Source organism: Telmatherina bonti (assembly GCF_933228915.1).
Source record: "Telmatherina bonti genome assembly, chromosome: 15".
NCBI lineage: Eukaryota > Metazoa > Chordata > Actinopteri > Atheriniformes > Telmatherinidae > Telmatherina > Telmatherina bonti.
This window is the reverse complement of record NC_136613.1, coordinates 27406657-27429405: the sequence shown is the minus strand read 5'-3', so window position 1 is coordinate 27429405 and position 22749 is coordinate 27406657. Positions and strand designations below refer to the sequence as shown.

Sequence of the window (22749 nt, the reverse complement as noted above, 5' to 3'; positions counted from 1 at the left end):
AGGTGCAGTCACCACCAACAACACTGCCAAGTCCATATCACATGATTCAGTGAATGGGATTCATTAGGAATGAGAACACACATACAAAGAATGGGTGGCCTGTGACAAAACCCGCACACTCCAGCATGCCGTGATATCAATACCAGCTGTACACCCTGACACCGTGAGATATTTCCACTGGAGACAAATTTGTATGTTTGTGTGCCTGTGTGTCATTGTGTAAGAAAGTGACACACCATGCATTTGACATTTCACAACATTTCACCTCAATTATTGTTTAAGTGGAGATTTTACCTTGTTTACCTTTTAGTGGAGTTAAACTTGATTCAGGCAGCATTTAGTCAATGGCAGAACATTAACTGCACACACATACAGTACCTGTTAAAAAAAAGTTGGACACACTTTCCCTTTAAATTTGATGAGAAAGTGCATCCAAATGTTGGACTGGTATTGTGTGCATGACACACAGCTATATGTCTTTATTACAGTTCAAGTAAACCAAACGTTATCAGAAGCTACAATATACTCGAATTATGACACATTGATTATTTTAAGGACAATATGGCAGTGGTGACCAAAGCTTTGTCCAACAGAGCAAAACCAAAATAAACAATAACCAAGCAAAATAATAATAATAAAAACATGTCCTCAAGTGCCCTGATGTCCTCTTCCAAAAAAAATCTGCAAGTGGTTGTTTTATTTTAAGAAAATATTTTTTGTCAATTTTTTTCTTAAACTTTCACTTACTTTCTTTTTTGACAAACATCATAGTGAGTGGAAATGAAAAAAGCAAAGGGTTGAAGGTGAAAGAGGATAAAGAGGAAAGTGTAAAAAAAAAAGAAAAAAAAAGGTATCAAAATTCTGATGATTTGAGGCACCCTGTTCCCATTTTCCTTGCAGACATGAATTCCAAACAAATTCTCTGCCATGGTGGGTGTCTGGGCCTGTCTATGTCTGCTTCCAATTCCCTCTGCAGCATTTAGCACATATCTATTTAATCACTTTTTAAAATTTAGACAACAGCAGGAATGATCGGGTATCTTAAAGCTCAGACAATGGCCTTACTGTTAAGCAATGGTTTACAAAACAAGAAAAACAACAACAATACTTGTGTATGAATATACAGGAATTACATACTTTGGTGTGATTTGGTGACACCTGCAGCAAATGGTCCTTACATCAAGTACATTTGGTAGTTGCACATGCACGACAGTCAGCAGTGCGAGCTGTCAAGGACTAAAATACATCCAGAATACATGAACCCCTTCATTTACTAATAAATTAGTCATATTTGAATGATTAAAACTTGTGTGGGATAGGTGTTGGCCAAGTCAGTGATGGACAGCAGTTCTACTGAACTATACTATGCTTACGGTTTTGTCATGCATAAATATCGAAGTGATTTAGAACACAAGAGACCTACAGACATTGCGTTAGCCTATGAGTTAGCTGAAATACATAATGTTTGCAGTCTGTCATATGAAAAAAATAAATAAATAAATCCCAGACTGAGAAAAAACATGCAAATTTAAGAGTTAAGGGTTTACCTTCTGCAAATCATTAAATGTACTTAGGCTTCTTTCAGACTGTGAACTCAAATGATTTTCTTTTTTTATTTTGCATGATAAAATCCAACAGAGAAATAATCAAAATAGAGAATAGTAGGAGAAAACTCCATCAAACTTCCAATATTTTTGCATCCCAGCAATGTCACTTCAGTTGGTTCAAGACTGGAACAACTGGAGGAGTGCTCTGTGTAGCTGTTGTGAGAGACTTTCTCTTTGTTAGAGATTTTCTGCAGATGATTTGGCCCAGTTTCTCTCTGCAAAAGTTGTTCACATTTGCAAGTGCAATAGATGCATCCTTAGCTGAAAAGGGGGTGCCCCGTGGAAAATCTTTGTTTACAATATATCAACATTGACAGATGAGGCTCCTTGATTACTGTCTGATTGTGTTTTTTATCAGTACCTCATGTCTTTGGACAAAAGCGCAATAATACTTTTGAATGCCTACAACAATACAGCTGTGCCCTGTGGAAAGCAAAGGGCTAAAAGAATATAAAACCAGAAGAGTATGCAGCCTCTCAGAGCTGCAGCTCTGTTCTTAAACTTCTGTGAAAACACCTTCACTAACCAGAGGGACAATATGGGAAGAGCCTTTTTAATTATCTTGTTCTCAAAGTACAAAATATATTTTACTTCATTTTTAATGAAGAAATTGAGATATAAAGTGTGTAAAGTACAGCAAAAATAAAGCACATGACTTGCAAATCAAGAGTCAGGTGCATTAGAGCATATCTCTTGACTTTTTATTTTTATTTTGAAGCACTTTCTTGTCAATCATTGGCTCATAATGCTGTTGACAGAAAGAGAGCATGTAAAGACCTACTTGTGTTGTCCATATTTTAGATAAGCTCTAATTACGCACAGATTCAGCTGGGTAATAAGAAAATTGTGAAATCCTTGTCTTGACTGTGTGTATGTGTGTGTTTGTGTGTGTGCAACCACTGGACAGCCCCAGGCAGGTTTTTGTTTATTCTACTTTGCAGACTTGCACACAAACAGACAATCTATTGTTACTTTACAAAAAGAACCGCAACTTCCATTCTGCGATTACCTGCATCAATGTGTACCGGTTGGCTCACACTGCGAGTCAAGACTGCTTCAGGGTCTTTATGTTATTTAAACACAGCCCAGATCAAGGAAATAAGGATAATAACCGCCAATTATTGACAAGAAAGCAGAAATTTGACCTTGTTTTAGAGCACAGTGTGTGAAAGGTTCAAGTCCAGAGGAAAGAATTTTTCAAAACAGATGCAAAATAAGATCTTGTGTCAACATGCTCATTTATTCATTTGCACTTTTCGCAATAAAGCTCCGAAATGGCACTGTTTCAGTTATGTTGTGAAATCAACTAAAACCCCTATTACATATACATATATACACACCCTCACACACACTGACACACACACACCCACAGCTCATGTATTTCCACATTTCACACTTTTTGTCTTGGCCAGATAGACACAAGTCAAAAAGTAAACATTTGCATCTTTGAACATTGGTATGTCTGCACTTATTTAATCCTACAACTGGAAATGTGATGCATCCATTATAATGCATTATCTAAAGTATGAAATACACACAGATATGCTGGCTACAAGTTTCATTTGATTGCCAAATGTAAGTGGTAAACTAACAGAATGTTGTCATGATGTGGACATACTGCTGCTGTGTCGCTTTAAACATGTAACAAAGTGAGAAACTTTTGCGACAGAAAGCACTGCAAGGTTTCAGTTGGAAGATTGGCTCAACACTTCAGATACATTCTTGCAGAAATCTGGGGGTGCAAGTCAGGTTGGTTCTTCTCAAGAAAGCCCTACAAGTATGGCTGTGTTTGCAACTAAATAAAACTTCTCTTGCATCACCTGTTCACAAACACACTATGATGTAGTTATTTTTGGAAATGTAATTTATTATCAAAACCAAAACAGGTAACTTGTTGTAAGCGTTCAATTAAAGTGACATTTTACTTTCAGTGGAGTTGTTTGAAGTCTTTATGGGTAATCTGTGGCTTACATTTTAGTAGACACCTAAATTTTAATACTGTTTAAAACAGCTCAAAATTTTTTTGGGACAGTACAAGAAAATGCTCCAAATAGTGAATTTTAGCCCATTTTAGCTTGGCACTAGGGAGTTGTTAACTTTCTAATTTCTCAATTGAACAAGGTCATCTTTGCAGTATTTCACCATGTGCAATTTTGCCAATATTAATTATGAACCTGGAAAATCCAAACAAATACCCCCAGTAAAGTTTTACCAAAAACAATACACCATCAGCAAGTTCTCCTAAAATCAAATTAGGGTTGCTGCAATCCTAAAAGTTTAAAATAGATACCCAAACTAAAGAAAATATCTGAAACTCAAAACCATTTTTGATGGACAACGATGTTGCCACAGTGCCATTAAACAAGTCAAAAACTCAGTTTTAAAGCCCAAAAGTTACATTGTGAGTCTTTAAATGGTAACTAAAATGATTTAGTTATGGCACACGAAGTCCAATGATGCTCATAGGGACTGACTTAAAATGGTTTTAGTCACAAACATTTATTTAACAATAAAATAAAATGAGATATAAGAAAAGATTCTAAAAAAAAAAAAAAAAAAAAAAAAAATAGATCAGTGGAGAATCGAATTTAACAACAAGATGTTCTTTGTTTTCATTAAATGTTGATTTACATTTCGGTCTCCTAACAATAAGTGAAGAACAAATTGCCTAAATGACATAAACAACAATAAAAGTGCAGTTAACAAACCACCATCTCAGACTAACACATTTTATTTTCTGTCATTTTTATATTAGAACAGTAGTTTCAACTGGAGCAACAAAGAAACCATCAGGAGTTAGGTCAAATTCAACAACACTACAGGCATTTTTTTTTTATCATTCACAAAACTGTTTTATGGGCTTAAAGCTTAAAAAAAAAAAAGAAAAAAAAAAAAAGTCTTCTTTCATTATCTGCTAAAAAAAAGCTTGAGTGATCAAAAAAATCATCTAACAGCTTATTTTCACAAAATCTCTAAATATATGTGAACAAAGTTAAGTAAACAACTTTGAGATGGTAAGTACAGAATTTTTTTTTTTTTTTTTTTTTTTTTTTTTTTACATTTACTGGTACTAGTCTATGATAAACACCCATTAAGACCAGATCCAGGTAATTAAGAGTGGAAGCTTCAGAGCAAAAGAGCACATCCGGATAGGCCAGAATTTATTCATTTGGTCAACCTTTGCTTATTTCCTTTTTTCTTTTTGATAATAACAATTTAGTTACATGAACAATGTCTTGAAACCATTACATGGGTTACGAAGTGTGTTTTTTTTTTTTTTTTACACAAATGTTGCCCTTGCTTTACACACATCCATGTTCTTTTGTGAAAAACCTTTGTGTACTGATTTATAGATGTGTTACAGGTAATAAAAAAATAAACACAACTGCTACACTGCATTCTAAGTAGTTTCCTTAACTAAGGGTTCATATTGCCATTTGAGGAATACTTGCAGGTTCAATATAAATGATAAAGCTTTGAGCAAATTATTAAAAAAAAATATCAAGTCAATAAAGAAAAACATGTGAAGTGTCAGTAGGGTTTGACATAATACATAAGTGAGAACAGAAAAAGCGTATACAACATATTTGGTCCACTGTTGAGCTGCCTGAATTAATATTAAATGTAGCTTGTTTGTTAACTAAACACAAAGACGGTCATTGGCAAGGTCTGGCAAAGAACAGACAAGTAGCTCTCTAAGAATGTAACCACACAAGAGCAAAGCCAACACAGTAATTGCAGCAGACCCAGCAATGACCCAATGTCACTTATATTACAGACTTCAAAGAGTCTGAGTAAAGATGCTCAGAGATCTTAAGAGAGATGCTAAGAGAAAATGCAATCTTGGCTAATCATTTCAAGTGCACCCAATCTGATGAAGAGGAGAGTCAGTCAAGTGTGAATATGTGTAGTCTATAATACAACAGCCGCCCTTGTCTGTTCTGACCTCACGTTGACGTAAGGACATCGACTGCACTCCCAAGATACTGATGGCTGAAAAATTAGAAGTGACATTTTTGTCATGTGTTTACAAAAGCTTAAACTTAAAAAGATTTCGGGAGAATTAATGGAGAAGGCAAGGGATATTGTGTCGGTCTATGTCTACAAATATCAAGTTAAAAATGTAATAAATCTATAGAACTTGACATAGTTAGAAGGTATTGTTTGAATTTATTTTAACAGCTGACCAAATCCAAACAACTGCTATGATTTTTATAATACAGTTTATTTTATATGACAATTACCTTGTAAACTACTGTTCTAACTACTGGACTGCTTTCAATGCATTTACCAGCAATGCATGCCTCAAAACAATCAGGCAAAAAATAAACAAGCTGCAAATCTTCAAGCAAATCTGATGTGTCATGTCTGCTTGGCCGTGTGCCCTGTGTTACATACATTTTTTATCCTACGACTGTCTTCGATTGTTCTTCTCTGTGGGCAAAACAGATGGAGCTCTAAATTTATAAGCAACTTCCTGCACCACTTGCACATATACTGGATGTTTTTGTTTTTTTTATTAAGAGAAACAAGATGCCAGATTAAGAAAACATGGAATCAAAATAGTCATAGTTATTCTAATGTCACCAATTCACTGTAGACCAAATAAATGCCCATGAATGAGAAGCTTTGCAATTCACCTATAGGTTTCAGTGTAACAAAGTTTTCTTGCACTCTTACTGGTAGTTTCACTGCTTACCATTTCAGCTATCAGAGAAAGGCCATAACAGCTACAAACCAAGTCACTATTATCTTCCTCAGTACCACAAAGTGGGAATTGCACTTAATTGGAAGAATTTCTATTGAGGATGAAAAGAACTGCACAATCTCTATGGTAGACAATCAATCAAATTGGCAACTCGGTCATGTGTTTTTTGTTTACGGGTCAATCAACATTTGCTCACGATAAGAGAAAAGGAAAAAAGACAAAAAAGGTGTCTACTGCCACTTAGAAAGGGATATTTAACTAATAGCAGAGTAAAAATGGGATGATTAATAGATATTGTTGAATGTTTATGTTAAAAATGATAATAATAATAAAAAAAAAGGTAATGTTGAATAGGCAGGAAGTGATAGAGTTGCTATAATATAAAGTCTGTAAGAAGGGAAACAGAAAGCTGTGTCACAAAGAATCCCATTACAAACCTGTTAGATTTTACTAAATTTGAATGTTTTGACTAAACAAAACAAACAAAAAAAAAATGCTTCTGCACAACTATTTACAGTTTGGTACCTTTTGCTTATACTTTTGGCCTTTGTGCTAAGCTACTTTAATTGACTACTTACTGTAGCTTATATCTGAGATGTACTGTAGACACACAACTTACAGCTGTATTCTCATCAAATCCACAAAAAAACTAAATAAGAATACTGTTACTTCAAAGAGGAATAACTTCATATATTTTAATACAGAAAAAGACAGGACAAAATTATACACAAAGGCTATCAGTACATAAGCAAAAGTGACTCACCTTGCTGAAGTATTTTGCCAAAGTATTTGTTGTGACTGGTGCAGTTCCATCGGCGGTACCTGAACTGGTACTGGCACTCCCTGACACCCAGTCTGGCTCCTTTGGCCACCTCGCTGACAATCTCCGGTTGGGTCTGGCACAGCTCAGCTTGCTTCCCTGCCAGGCGTTTCGCTTTCCTGCAAATGCTGTTGGGGTCCATGACCAGAGGACTGCCCACAGCCCTGCGAAAATTTAAACCAGGTTAGGAAAGAGGTCAATCTCTGAGCAACATGTCAACAAAGGAAAGTTCACACTGCAATCAGTCCCTGCCAAAAACCAAAGCAAGCTAAGATTGTCTGTTTGGCAATTGAGCCTGCCAGCTCTGCCCACCACATCTGAGCTGTGGCGACAATGTGCTTGTTCAACAGGCACGTGGGAGACAACAGAGCACAGTTTCCCAGAGGCATCTTAGCTCTGACGTCAGAGTAACAAGTCTGTATTTTGCTGTTGAACTGCACTGGAAAGAGCTGTGTGGTCCTTACAGAGTTGGAAGTCATATATTTGGAAGCCCCTCAAGCAAAAGACATTTAATGGTTTATCTTAATGTTGCTTAAGTTGATTTTGGTAAACCAAAAAGTAGACTAGATTTCCTGATTAGGAAGCTTTTCTCTTAATGTTTTGGCAGTAATAAACCTAAAACCTCACACACCCCTAAAATCTGTTCTCCTTCAATCTTCCCCCCGTTTTCCCTTTAATCAAACAGAAAAACATGCATTTCATTATTTTATTTTGCATTGAAATCATTGCTGAACTTTTTGTTAAAGCTTTCTGACAATGATTTTGAACTCTGCATAAGAACAAACTGATTCATTCATTCGTTCACACTGCTCAAAAAATAAAAGTAACACTAAAGTAACACATAGTAGATCTGAATGAATGAAATATTTTTATTAAATACTTCTTTCCATAGCTGAATGAGCTGACAACAAAATCACACAAAAATTCTCAATGAAAATCAAATGTATCAACCCATGGAGATTTGGAGTTATTCACAAAATTAAAGTGGAAAAACACACTACAGGCTGATCCAACTTTGATGTAATGTCCTTTAAACAAGTCAAAATGAAGCTCAGTAGTGTGTGTGGCCTCCATGTGCCTGTATGACCTCCCTACAACGCCTGGGCATGCTCCTGATGAGGCGGCAGATGTTCTCCTGAGGGATCTCCTCCCAGACCTGGACTAAAGCATCCGCCAACTAATGGCAGTCAGGCTACCCCTGGCGAGCACATGGAGGGCTGTGCGGCCCTCCAAAGAAATGCCACCCCACACCATTACTGACCCACTACCAAACCGGTCATACTGGAGGAATTTGTAGGCAGACCCTGTCATGTCTTTCACATGTGCTGTGTGAACCTGCTTTCATCTGTGAAGAGCACAGGGTGCCAGTGGCGAATTGGCCAATCTTGGTGTTCTCTGGCAAATGCCAAACATCCTGCACTTTGTTGGGATGTAAGCACAACCCCCATCTGTGGACGTCAGGCCCTCATACCACCCTCATGGAGTCTGTTTCTGACTGTTGGAGCAGACACATGCTTATTTGTGGCCTGCTGGAGCTCATTTTGCAGGGCTCTGGCAGTGCTCCTCCTGTTCCTCCTTGCACAAAGAAGGAGGTAGTAATTCTGCTGCTGGGTTGTTGCCCTCCCATGGCCTCCCTCACGTCTCCTGATGTACTGGCCTGTCTCCTGGTAGCGCCTCCATGCTCTCGACATTATGCTGACAGACCCAGCAAACCTTCTTGCCACAGCTCGCATTGATGTACCATCCTGGATGAGCTGCACTATCTGAGCCACTTGTGTGGGTTGTAGACTCCGTCTTATGCTACCACTACAGTGAAAGCACCGCCAGCATTCAAAAGTTACCAAAACATCAGCCAGAAAGCATCGGAACAGAGAAGTGGACTGTGGTCACCACCTGCAGAACTACTCCTTTATTGGGTGTGTCTGACCAATTGCCTATAATTTCCACCTGTTGTCTAACATTTGCATTCATTTGCAACAACATGTGGAATTGATTGTCAATCAATGTTGCTTCCTAAGTGGACCGTTTGATTTCACTGAAGTGTGGTTGACTTGGAGTTACATTGTGTTGTTTAAATATTCCCTTTATTCTTTTGATCAGTGTACATACATACATATATATATATATATATATATATATATATATATATATATATATATATATATATATATATATATATATATATATATATATATATACATATATATATATGTATATATATATATATATATATATATATATAAATGTACATGTCTTCATTATGGCTTTTTTTATTGATAACATAGCATGTAATCAGTTTTAAGACTAAGTTAGTGCAGGACAAGTGGGACAAACCAGATAGATACCAACCACTGTCATTGGTTGGCGTTATATTTTTGCTCATAGGCCAACTGCAGTCAACAACGTGAATATCACCTCACACCAATGTAAGACTGATTTATGTTGGGCTAAAATGAATCAGGCTTGCCTCGTGTAATTTAAATATTTGAAATGTTAAAATATTTATATATCATTCATTTGATAAATACAGCGCTGGACCTCCTAAACAGCTTTGACAGATGAGTGTATATAATATGGGTAAATAGTTTATGCTAACTCTTAATGGAGAAAACGAGCCATGGCTTTACTATGTTAAAGCATTGCCAGCATCTGTGGACATTCAATAGCATATCAGGAAAGTGGCTGTACATGATGACTTTACTTCCACTCTCAATCCCAAAACTGTCACCGACTCATCCTCTGTGCACTTCTGATTCAGTGTATGTACGAGACAGGTTTTCAAACAGCCTCATGTCATTTAGTTCATATCACACCCCCATAATACTTATATGTAAGCCCAATGGATCCAGTGCTTTAGGTTTCAGCATGAAACACGGAGGGAAGGAGAAAGTGGGGGTGAGTAAAGGGCTACCTCAGTTTTTCATTCAGCCTTGTCCCTGTTAATCACACCTCCTGATATCATTCATCTGTCTGGATAGTTTGTTTTAAGAAGCAGAGCAAACACTCTCACCAGTCCTCTCCCTAGGCGATCTTGATTCTCAACAAGACCTGTGTGTGTGTGTGTCAGTGTGCACACGCAGACACACATGCATGTACACTTACTGTAGCTGCTCGATTCCTGTAATAGAAAATAGAAAATCAAAATCTATTTTTGTACTAATAAAGCCACTGATATGATATCAGCAGAAAACAAAAAACAGACAAACTGCTTCTTTATAAGTTGTGTTATGGACAAACTGATCAAATAAACACTAAGACATAAAACATATCATGAGCAATGTAGACAGCATGGATTATAGTTATTTCCATTTTTAATGGTATTAAATCCATCTAAATCCTACATAATCCACCATTATAACATGTAAACCGGAAACCTAGATGGATAAAAGAAAATTATGTGTTGACAAATTTACGTGCAGAAGTGCAGCTTGAAAGCTAAACATGTTTGTCTGTGTACTGCGGGGACCATTCTCTCTATGACTGTTTCGTGTATTAACAACATTGCTATGGAAACAAAGCATTGCTTCGATTACAGGTATTTGTGTGCTTACAAAGTGTGTGTTAATGTAGATTACTATGTGTGTTGGCGTTGTCGTCACATAGATAATTAAGACATCCAGACAGTCTGTAAGTGTTAATTAGCAGGTAGAGGTACAATACTTAGCAACATATACACTCCCTCTCAAAAACCGCTTATTATCTAACCATCAGGGAGAGTGTGTGTGAGAAACAACACAGGGCTTCATGCAAACAGGGAGAATCAAATTAATGTGCAAAGTGTATTTTCAGTGCACTGTGATTGGATTTTTATGGATTCAAGGAAGAGAACTGGCTTGTTTGGTCCTCTCTGTGTGTCTGTGTTTATGTGTGCCAGGGGCAGTGTTGGGAAGCCAGCTCTGTCAGCAGATTACAAAAGCCAGTCTGCTTTTTATAATGGGAGGTGTAGAGTTGTAAAAGTGGTGAATGCACTGGATAGAGTCCTGTGTCACTGTTAGAGAGAAAAGGAGTCTGGACTTGGGGAAAACTGGGATAGTAAGAGGGCTTTGACAAAGTGTGGAAACATTTCTTATGATCTCTGTTAACACAAAGCAAACCACTGCAAAGTGGACTGGTGAAAGAGATAAAGAAACACTAACACAAGAGTAAAACATTAAGTTCTGGCTTTGGCAAGCAGGCAAATTTCTTTTTACACTACAAAAAAAAAAGAGCTATTGTCATTAAAATGTGGATATTAATCAGAATGATTTTAGTAATCACGTTTGTGTTAATTATTTCCTACTCTGTCTTCTATTTTTATCCAGCTGTACGCTCCTGAAAACGCTCCACTCTAAAAGCAGAACAACATGTGATTTTTCACATTACTTCACACACTGCCTCACATCAAAAACATTTTCCATTGTAATGATATAACAAACCATGTGATAGGTTTGGGCAGGACGTTTCAATCTTCAAATCATCCACTATCAGTCCAACATTTGATGTGGTGAATGTGCACGGAAAATGGGGAGTCCCCAGCTCTTACATGTTATTTTTAAGCAGATATGTGGAAGAGAAAAAGTACAAAATTATCTAAATGGAAATTTTTAAACTTTGACGGATGGTTGAGCATTTATGAGTCGGCCAGAAGCAGCACCTCTGACTTCTCCAGTAAAGCTAAACTCCACTGGTCTTAATATCCTCAGCAAGTAAATGTGTCGAATGGAAGCTGGGATTTTTCACATCTTTTCAGACTTTCAGCTCAGCAAAAGTCTCAGCCAAATACCAAAAGCTGATTTATTTAACCAATCATTCTAATGATGAAGTGTTCATACGTTCTAAATATCTTTTGCTTTCTGTTTAATGAGTTTCTAAAATGGACACTGACACTTTCTGAATGATTTATATTTGCAGAATGAGCTTTTGTTTGAATATGCATCATCCTTTCTTCTCCTTCTATTCCCACTGTAAAACGATCCCTCATCAAAACAAAAACAAAAAACACAACAGTCCCACATGTTGTCTTCTTCAGCCTGAGAAGATGCATGTGAGCTGTGAAGTGCTACTGGTAAAGGTTGAGGTTAGCACACTTTTCAAGTGTAATTACGTAACTACCCTTTGATGAACTCAAGCATAATGTAACTTAAGAGTTAAGCAATGAAGACAGCCATCAAAGTAACTTGTTTTTAAGGAATTCTAGCACATCAAAACAATACCTTTTGACATGGTGTTTTTTTTTTGACAGGCTGGAGGATGTGCATTAGACTGCCTTAGAAGTTTAGAAATGGGGTGTGATGAGGGAAATGGGATTGCTGGAAATGGGGTGAACTCAGGTGGAAAGGCACATCGCTGGAGATAGAACCAAAAAAGGGATGCATTAATTGGATGAAGCGATAAATGTACTGAGAGTACCAAGCATTCTTGTCCTTGTTTGGAGAGGAAAACACTGAAATCCTCCCTATAAGGTGCAGTGTATGGGAATACTCAATTAACATACTTCATGTGCAAAAAAGAAAAAAAAACAGGCAAATAAAGAGGCATTTGTGAAACAATGAAAATTGACAAGAACTGTGCTGGTTTAAAGGTATGCTTTGCAGGATTTTTTTTAATTCTGATTACAATTATTAAGCTGTTTTTATGGTAATTTACTGAAAAGACTTCTTAAACTGGTTGTTAAGATCAGAGGTGTGAAAATTGTGAATGTTTAGGGCACATCATTCATCATGGGCAATTTTATATTAGTTGACCACAATCAATAGTTTAGATTTATCAACCATCAATAACGTGAACAGGAAGTTTTTTTTGTTGTTTTTTTTTTTTTTTTGTAAAATGTCCCATTTCCATTGAATTAAAATGAATACATATCTGCCTTGACATAGAGCTGCATTTCTGACCATGAACGGGGATTTTATGCATGTGGATTCTGTGATTATTTCTGGTATTCTCAGCTCCACTAATGAACTTAACTTTACAGAAACTGTATTCTGCAGTAGAGTTTAACATACAGTCTGTGCAGTACAGAGGTCGGTACTTATACGATAACATTTTTTAAATATTAAAGATAGCTGTCTGATTTTATTTAATGCCAAACAGCATTAATTCGAGTTAAATTAATGCTTTTATTATTGAATTAAAGCTGTGTGTTTGAGAAATGAAAAAAAAAACAAAAAAAAAAAAAACATCATAATGCCTACAGAAGCATTAAACAGGAAAGAGGTTCCTGGTCTTACAGTTTAGACAGTAACCAGATCATATTCTGTCATGATGTGGTGTTTTGTGTTTCTCCTTAGCTCTGGTTTCCTGTTTTGGTTTGTAGTTCTCCTTGTTTAGTTCTCTGTTGTCCAGGTTCCTGTTCATTAATTACACCTGGTTTGATTTTCTGATTAGTTTCACCTGTGTCTCGTTGTGTTCTGTGTATTTATACCGCTCAGTTTTGGTCTTGAGTTGCTGGTGCATTTTATTAGTCTGCCCTCGCGTTTGTTACTGGAATTAAAATCTTGTATGGCTCCTGCATACTGGCTTGCCGACTCCTGCATTTGGGTCCACATCCCCACCGCCACTGTGACATATTCATAACGGGATGTGCTGTTTTACATATGAACGTTGAGAAACAATCAGGAAATAACATTTTATTTTCCTGATTCACTGCTTTCTGTGAGTAACCACAGCCTGTTTTACTTCCTCATATCACTCATGCCTTTAGTTTTTTTTTTTCATTTTTGACAAGAAATACTCAGAGAAAGCCCAAAAGCAGCAGGATTCACAGTAACTTGGGTATTTTCCAGAGAGACAGTTAACTATTTGAAAATATATATATATTTTTTTATCTTAATCCTTAGTTTAATGTCACACATTGACATCCGTGTCTTTTTCCGCACAAAAAATAGGAAGGACTACATTTAAATTATTAGATTTACAAACACAAAACACTTAAATTCTCTGAAATACGCCTTTAAATATCAACTGTTTAAACTGGTTAGCCTACTGGCTCTCCTGTCGTCCAGATGTTTAAACAACCACAATAAAAAGCCTGAAGTCTCATAGATGCAAAACCCCCACACAAATGAAAATTTCACATATCTTACATTAACATGTACCTGGACAGCTTCCTAAACAGGTGCGTTTTGTACAGTGCAGACATGTAGACAGATAAAATGCTCACATGCACTTTCAGAACATCAAAGTTAGGCAGTAATCAGAATCTCTCAAGCAAAGTGCCACTCTCCTTCAGTTTGCCATTCATGATACAGCTCCTGAATAGATAACTCAAGCAGGATGTTCAGCCACTGATAGTATCACGGCCTTTGAGGAAACACTGCCTCGCATGGACAGTTCTACGTAATGATAAAGACCCAGACAGAGAGAGAACAGAATTACTGTCAGAGATAAAAACAGATGAAGAATCAAAAGCTCTCAAATCAAGTCTTGATAGGAAGGCTTCCAGTACTACAACCACAATGACTTCACAGATTGTCCATCAAGATCCTGACTTTCAGTCTGCATTTCAGTTTGCTATGCTTTGTTTGTGGGTGTTTATTTTCACATTTTATTGTCTTTTAGACAATATCAAAAGGTTAAATTTTTTTCACAACAGTGACATTAAAGATCAACAACATCTCAACTGCAGATACAGTATCATAAAAGACACTTTATAGAGTATTTTAAGAGGTCTTAGGGGTCTCAGGCAGGGATTAGACGTTAGTGCTCAAAGAGATCCTCAGTATTCATTAAAGATCTCAAAGCAACATAGATATAGGTCTGCAGGGGTCTTCTGTTTTTCTTCACTTTACCTACAAATGTGTGAATTTCATCTCCCCTTAATCTCTCAAGTATGCTGAAGATGAAGATAGTCATGGCAAGCACTAGTCTTCGATGCCAGAGTGGAAAAAAGGAAAAGGGCCAAAGGAGGACAGAGGGGTCTGAAAAGGGAGAACTTGCTAAAAAGGTTTAGGGTGATGTAAGAAAGACTGGAGGTGATGTGCAAAAATATGTGTAAAGTGATAGAAAAATATGTAAATATTCTTAAAGTCAAACAAATAATTTTCTATCTCAGGATAAATCAAAAGATCAATCAATTCAGAGTTCCCTTAACAACTATTGTTCTCAGTATGGTACATGTCCTTCAGTGTAAAACGTGTTTGATCATGTTGCTGATGTAAAACAAGGCTGAGAATCATGAAATGTCTCGTAGAACAAAACAAAAAAAAGTTTCACCTCTCATAATTTCGGTGCAACCACCAGCAGAAACAATTCAGTATGGCCGGCAGGAGAGCAGCAAGAGAAAGCAATTTCACATGAGAAAAACATTTGTTCTGTTTTAACAACAGTGGCACACCCAACAGCATCGCAGCCAAAAGATACACATCAGACTCAGACCACAGAAATATTCAGACAAATACAAAAGGTTAAAAAGGTGCGGATGAGCTCAATGCTACCTACGGACTACAGAGGGAAGAATTTTGAAGTTAAAATGAAAACTGCAGCTTTTTGTAAAACAAGCGAGACTAAGAGAAGTGAACTTCATTATCTACAAAATGAAGTCAGCTGCACCGAGTTAAATGTATATCAGCTAGATAGGGGCCATTAAACTATCACTTGCCTTTTAACAAGAGCATATGACATCAACAAAACCCCTGGCTAATTATGATATGTTTTAGACAAGTTAAAAACGTACTTTTTCGTTCTATTGGAAGCAACTTCTGGCAGTCATCAAAGTGGTATCGATGTTTTTAAGTGGTAGCAAGATCCAATTTATTCAACTGTCTGTTATTATGCAACACTAAAACAACGTTTAAAAGTCAGCTAGGACCAACTAGCAAATCTTTTTTCAGATACTTATACAGTGTAAATGTACATTTAGTAAAGGTGTGCTAGCTGGATGGTGGTGCTGCAACTCAAAATGAGAATTATTATTATTTCTTGAGCCAGTTAGTTTTACTCCAGATGGCCACTCAGATATTTGTTTGACTTGACCAAAAATAACTTAAACTCAAAGACCAAGCACACCTGATATCATCCTGATATTTGAAGAGAAAAACTGCAGTAGGACAAATGAGAAAATTAAATTTACACATTTTTGACACATTCCATAAATGTAAGGAATGAAATCGTGTATGTGACTATTATCTCGATGTGCGACTGTCTCGTTTTCATCAGCTCCTACACACTCAAAAATAGAGGTACCATCTTGTACCTAAAAAGGTACAAATGCTTGTCGCTGGGGGTGTACTCTTTTGAGAGACATTTCTGTACCCTTCAGTTCTGGTCTATTTTTGTACCTTATCAAGTTCAACCTCACCTTATCAAGTTATGGTTTTTTTATGTTTTCACAGCATTAGGCCTGGTCCATGCAACTTAGCAATATTATCTTATCTTTAATCTAGAAATAATCTTCAAAAACCAAAATACTGAGCGGCCATACACTTAGTTTGCAGCATCTGACCTTCATTGTCTGGTCTAGTAAATGACTGTTAAGTAGTACTACTGTCATCACTCAACTCTGCTCTAGTTTGTAACATTACAGCCATTAACATTACATTTTTCAATGCTGCAGGTACCCTTATGGTCGAAATGGTACAAATTTGTACTTTATGTCACTTTGAACCCTTTTTCATACTCTGAAGGTGTGCTTCTGGTCTCTTAAAGACCAGTATTGTACTTTTGAGAGAACATTTCTTTAAAATGTACCTATAGGTACAGAAATGTCCTTATCTTGTACCTCTATTTTTGAGAGTGTAGTAGTGATAGATTATTTCCACTACAAGGTGGTGTGAATTTACAAAGCTGTTTAATAATCCCAGGAAATGAGTGATAGAAGATTGCTTCACTACTATTGTACTGTAAGAGTCGATACTGATACAGTACAATAATAAAAAACGTGGAGCCAACGACAACAATCACCAAAAAGCTCTATATGAAAACCTTTGATGAATATATATATATATATATATATATATATATATATATATATATATATATATATATATATATATATATATATATATATATATTCATTCATTTTCCGAACCGCTTATTCCAATTCAGGGTCGCGGGGAAGCTGGAGCCTATCCCAGCCGGCTTTGGGCGACAGGCAGGGTACACCCTGGACAGCTCGCCAGTCCATCGCAGGGCCTATATATATATATATATATATATATATATATATATATATATATATATATATATATATATATATATATATATATATATAAATGTAAGGTCCAGTGCAAACTCTGGCAGACTCTAGCGTATCCTGAGTTTACCACAGCTATGCCCAGTCATTTGCAAAGTAAAGCCGCCAACAGAAGGTCTGCAAATCAGCTGTTAATAGCTAGCTTTGTTTCAAAACAAAGTAAGTTGGATGTTAGATGGGAAATACTAATAGTGGGCCGAATCTGAAAGATGATAGCTGCAGAAATGGTTGCCATTAGTTTTGTAGAAGCTAAAGGTTTGATGGATTTTATGAGCCTAAATTGAAAGCCTCATTGTGAAAAAATATTAGCATATACATAAAAATACTTAAGAAAAAACATGTTTACACATTAGGTGAGCACATAGTTAGTGTTAAAAACTCTTACTGCAAATACATGACAGTGTATACAATGGGGTTGCATGTCACACATCATTACATGCATACGGATATCATTATATACTATATATTATATAGTGCATAGTACAGTTTCCAGGCACAAGTCATCCTATTGCAGAAAACCTTGCCAATGTATTTTCCACAGGCAGCAAACACAGAACTAAACGGTAAAGCAACAACAAAACAATGTATGTGACAATGTTAGCAACATGACATTAGTCAATCTCAAACATTTGCCTAGGCTTCTCTATGGTGCGTTAAAAAGCTCAACTTTCTCTAAGGCAAATTCCAAATAGGAACTAAAGTTGGGATTGCTGGGATAAGCTCCAGTTTCCCCACGACCCTTAATTGGACAAAGCAATTAAGAAAATGGATGGGTGAACTAAAGATGGTGGAATTTTCCATTCCCATATAAATGACTCATTTATAAATACACAGGTAAATTATAAAATAGCTAAAACATTTATGTGATCCAGATTTCTTTAAGGGATTAAAATAGTGAATCGTAAATCTTCATTAATCACACTAATATCAATGGGGTTTAGAAATAAAGGCTCTTAACTCCTCCAAAAACTGAAGTAGACAATGGTGTCTGCCTTCATTTGAGGCGTTACTGTAAATCTACTAAACCTATAAAATTAAAATGGTTAAAAAAAAGAAAATATATATAAATGCCAGCTCTTGGCCCGGTATGATGAGAAAGTACAACCACAGTTCAATACAGCTATTTTGTAGATGTAAATTTAACCCTTACAGTTCCAGATTCTATATTTAGCATGTAATGTTGTTAAAAGACAAGCAACTCTTTTCCCCAACCATGGCAAAGTTAAAACGAAACAATGTCCAAGGAGAAATAACACTCATTCTGTTTGCAGTTGTAAGAGTGTTAACAGATTAGAAAATTCACCTCTGAAACAAAGAGCAGCATCTGTTTACTTTCTAGTATAAAGTTAGGTAATACAACTATTTCCATCCAATCCATGTATTTTCTGCAGGGTCACAGTGCCAACCCTCAAATCAAACAAGAGGCAGGTTACACTCTGATTGAGTAAATGATGTACACAGTCAGTCCAGGTCAGGTCAAACTTTAAAATTAATTGAAAATTGGTATATCTTTACATATAAAGCTCTTAACCCAGTCTTGGATAGTTCTCGCCCTCTTCTCTGTGTATTTTTGACACTGGTTGACACCGTTGGCATGCGTGTCTACACAAAAGCTTCCATGCATGTTGCAAAGGGTAGATACACGCAATCCAATTCACACACACATAAACAATTTAATGTCAGTTCTTTACTGAACACGTTGCCAAACCCACATCGCCACTTATCTCTACCCATCTCCCTGGTCCTGATTAGACATTTTGCTTTTCAGAGCAGGACTGGAGTGGATGAGATAAGATCTGTTACAATGACGCTCTCTTGCAGTGATTGAAGCTCTGACTGTGCACTCTGTGCTTTGTGTGTAAATGTGTGTGCGTACAGCACATATGCCCAGAATTGCAGCATATGACTAAATGAGTGCTGTTTTGCATCTTTTAGTGCATATTAAAAGATCCACTTTGGACATATTTGGACAAACACAAACAAGATCTTACAAAGTGAAAGGTCAAAACATACAAATACACACACAAATAGAGTGTGTATGTACACATGCGGCACTGTGGCATGTTCCAGGCAGGCTGACTGCCAAACCAGGGCTGTGACAGATGCCCACAAATAACAAAGTTGGCCATGCTAAAGCAGCGCAGTCAAAACTAGTATAAGAGAGCAAAGACATTCCTCACTCCTCTGAGCTGTGCTCTCTGCTCTCAAGCCAAATGATTAGAGTGCTTTAATCAGCGGAGGCTCTGAAAGGGCAGCTATCTCCCAGCATTTCATATCTCTCACTCTGCGTCTCTCATTGCAGCTCTCTCTTTTCCTTCAGCGACAACCTATCCATACGATAGTCATTTTCCTTCAGAAGGCAAACGGAGATAGAGACATTCAAAAGGAATGAGCATGAGACGGAGAAAGAGCGATGTATGATGGTATGTCCAGCATCTTTCAACAGAGAAAATCATTGTCCTGGCAGACTGGAGACCAACCCGCAGGTGTGGCTTCACCCCGGCTGCATCACAGTCACTCACTGTGTGTGTGTATGTGTAAGTGAGTGTGTAAGTGAGCCAGCGAACAAGCGAGTGAGTGAAAGAAGATGACAATTTATGTCAGTGAGGATAAAAAGGAAGTAGCTGATTCTTTAGTGTTGATTCCCTTAATCCACAACAGCTTTGTTTAAAATACAGTAAATGTCCAATTCCCAAATAATAAACGGCTAATTGAGCACTTACATAAAATCTGCAGAAATTTTGTAGATATTTCAGACACAATTAGCTATTATGCCTTTTTTTCTTATTTTGATTCAGACTGGAGGATTGGCTTGAATAAACCATATCAATTGACAGCTCTAAAACTAATTACTGCTCTGAAATTTTAACGCTGAACCAATGATAGTTCACCACCCAAATCTAATCATGTATTTCGTAATATACAAACCGAATCAATTACTGAATCAATTGCACTTAATAAATAAGCTGAAGGAAGTATATGACTGTAACTGAGTTTATTGAAGTATGTCAGATATTGCAATGATGTGAAAAAGAGAATTCACATCCTTTTGTTGATAATATCAGGTTCATTCCATTTTTAAGTCCAGCTTTGGTTTTAATGACTTAGTTATTTTTCTATTTTTTGTAACATGTTAACATTAAGACTGAAACCCCCCCCCCCCCCCCCCCCCAAAAAAAAAACTGATACAGCTCCAAGTCATATGTTCATAAAAAACCAGGGTGCCAAGCAGGAGCACACACCTGGTGTCCTGTACCAGTAATCGATATAAATCCCTGAATATGAGTTTTTTCATTTAATCAAATAAAACCTTTAGTGATACTTTAATGTGCTTGTCTCCCTCTATGTAGTTATTTTACATTTCAGTCTTACAAGGCAATCTATAACAGGAAGGTTTTGTTTGTTAACATGTTCACAGTCCATGGTTAGATTTGGAAAGATGACAAAATGAAATAAATTGTGTGGTGTGGGTCTTGGATACAGCCTCTCCAGCATGGGAATAGGGAAAACTTACGCCTCCAAAAGTCCCATTTTCAGTCCTTGTAAACTTTTGTGGCCAAATCAACAGAGAACACTGATGTCATGAAAGATGTCGTGAGTCCATTGAAATCCAAGTGATCAGACTGTGACACACCGAACAACATCATCATACGGTGAATCAGAGGCTGCATCGCTGCAGTTATTATGGAAAGGTGGGAGTACAATTTCTTCAGCGTTATTAGTGAAATAGCAGTGTTTGGCTCTGTGCACCAACTTATATCAATGCACGTTGCTGTGATCCTGGAGGTTTTGCAGATGCTGCTCCAAGCTCCTTAATAGTTGCCCAAGCCGGAAGAGTTTTTGGGTTGAACAATGATTACTCCTACCGATGGTCCTTTTCATTGATATGACTCTAATAATATTCACATATTGTCTACTTTTACATCACATTTAAAGTATGTGAAAGAAAAAACATCTCAGTTAAGGGCAGCCATTTGCCAGTCATACAAGTACATAGACTTGCAGAGCCTTTCTGACACTACATCCCACATTGACCTTGACTGTGCAGTGAATGAACAGTGGGAGGATTCAATAGAACGAAACCACAAAGCTTCACTTTCAAACACAGCAGAAGTGTGTGTGTGTGTGTGTGTGTGCATGCGCGCAGGAATAAAAGACAGAAATGGGATTTTTTCTCTGACGAAACACTATGCAGATGTCAATGGAAGCACTTCACAGACAGAAGCGTGGAAACCTGAGTGAAAAGAAAATATGTTATCAGCTCATCTGCTGCACATGTCTGTCTGTCTGTCTGTCTGTTGAACTGTCACACACCTTGTGGAGCTGAGCCTATATGGATTGTTTTATGATGACATATCCTCTGTGCCTAGAGGGCCACCTGACATTCCTCACCCTGAACTCCTTCCACACACACACACACACACACACACACACACACACACACACACACACCATCAACACCACCTCCACCAATCTCCCAATCTTCTAACTCACTGCAGGGAATGAAGAGCACACACCTCGCACCTCCTTGTTTCTGTCTTTCCTCTTACACAAACCTGCTGTGTTTTTCTCTCCACTCCAAAGATGCAGCTTATCACAACTTTGTATTCACATCTAGGGGTTTATATCTATCCGGGGTGCAAGAACTTCAGTATCTATCACTCAGTAGTTAATCCTGTATCTCTGTAGGAAGAAGGCTTGGATAACTAATTTTCTCCGAAATGAATGGGTGAAATAAAACAGATTTAACCTGCTAACCGAAAGATTTGTAGGTTTGTTTTTTTTTTTCTGAATCATGCTTTGTGTTCTTTGCCTTTTGTTTATTTTTAATGCAAAACATATCATGTCCAAAACAGAGGTTAATTACTATGATGACCTTACTAAAAAAGTTAATGGGAACATGCTAAATGATGGCGCTGCATTTAAAAGACTGGACGTGCTTAAAAATTAAACATAGCCTATTTGATTTCTCTCCAAACAAAATAGCTCTTTCGCAAGAGTGTGAGGCACATAAAACACGTGGAAACTTACCACCAGAGTCCGATGATATTGACCGGACAGAGCAAGATGAAGAAGAAGGCCAGTTGGATCCGTGAAAGACGGACCGTCATGTTGATCGCTGCAAATCCTCAATGAGATTCCTCCAGCAAACTTTAACGTGACGAGCTCAGCCAACACCAACTGCAATTATTTCTTAAATGCATAAGAGGTCCTCTTTTTTTTTCTCTTTTCCTGACAGCACGAAATCATGAAAAGTTTACGGCTAAGTGTCTGTGAACGAGAGCGCAAAAGTTCGACTCCTCTTCTGTTGGGCGCATCTTAATGCGCAACGAAGTTGGTCAAGTGGCTACTGAAGAGATGTCCGCTTTCAAAGGTGTGGTTAACCTCTTCATTGTCGTTGTGCTCTGTCTGTCGTTACATGCTTTCAAAAAACGCTTTAAGGAGG

At 37.2% G+C, this 22749-nt stretch overlaps 1 protein-coding gene across 1 annotated transcript in view; it reads right to left on the bottom strand.

Annotated features, from left to right (window-relative positions):
• Positions 1-22414, bottom strand: part of wnt6b (wingless-type MMTV integration site family, member 6b) — a gene marked incomplete at both ends in the record, with an annotated part of 28195 nt that extends 5781 nt beyond the window's left edge. Inside the window, 2 exons of the mRNA XM_079254845.1 lie at positions 7079-7299; positions 22335-22414. Of these exons, the coding sequence (XP_079110971.1) occupies positions 7079-7299; positions 22335-22414 (301 nt within the window). The remainder of the gene's footprint in view (positions 1-7078; positions 7300-22334) is intronic.
• Between the last annotated feature and the right edge of the window lie 335 nt (positions 22415-22749).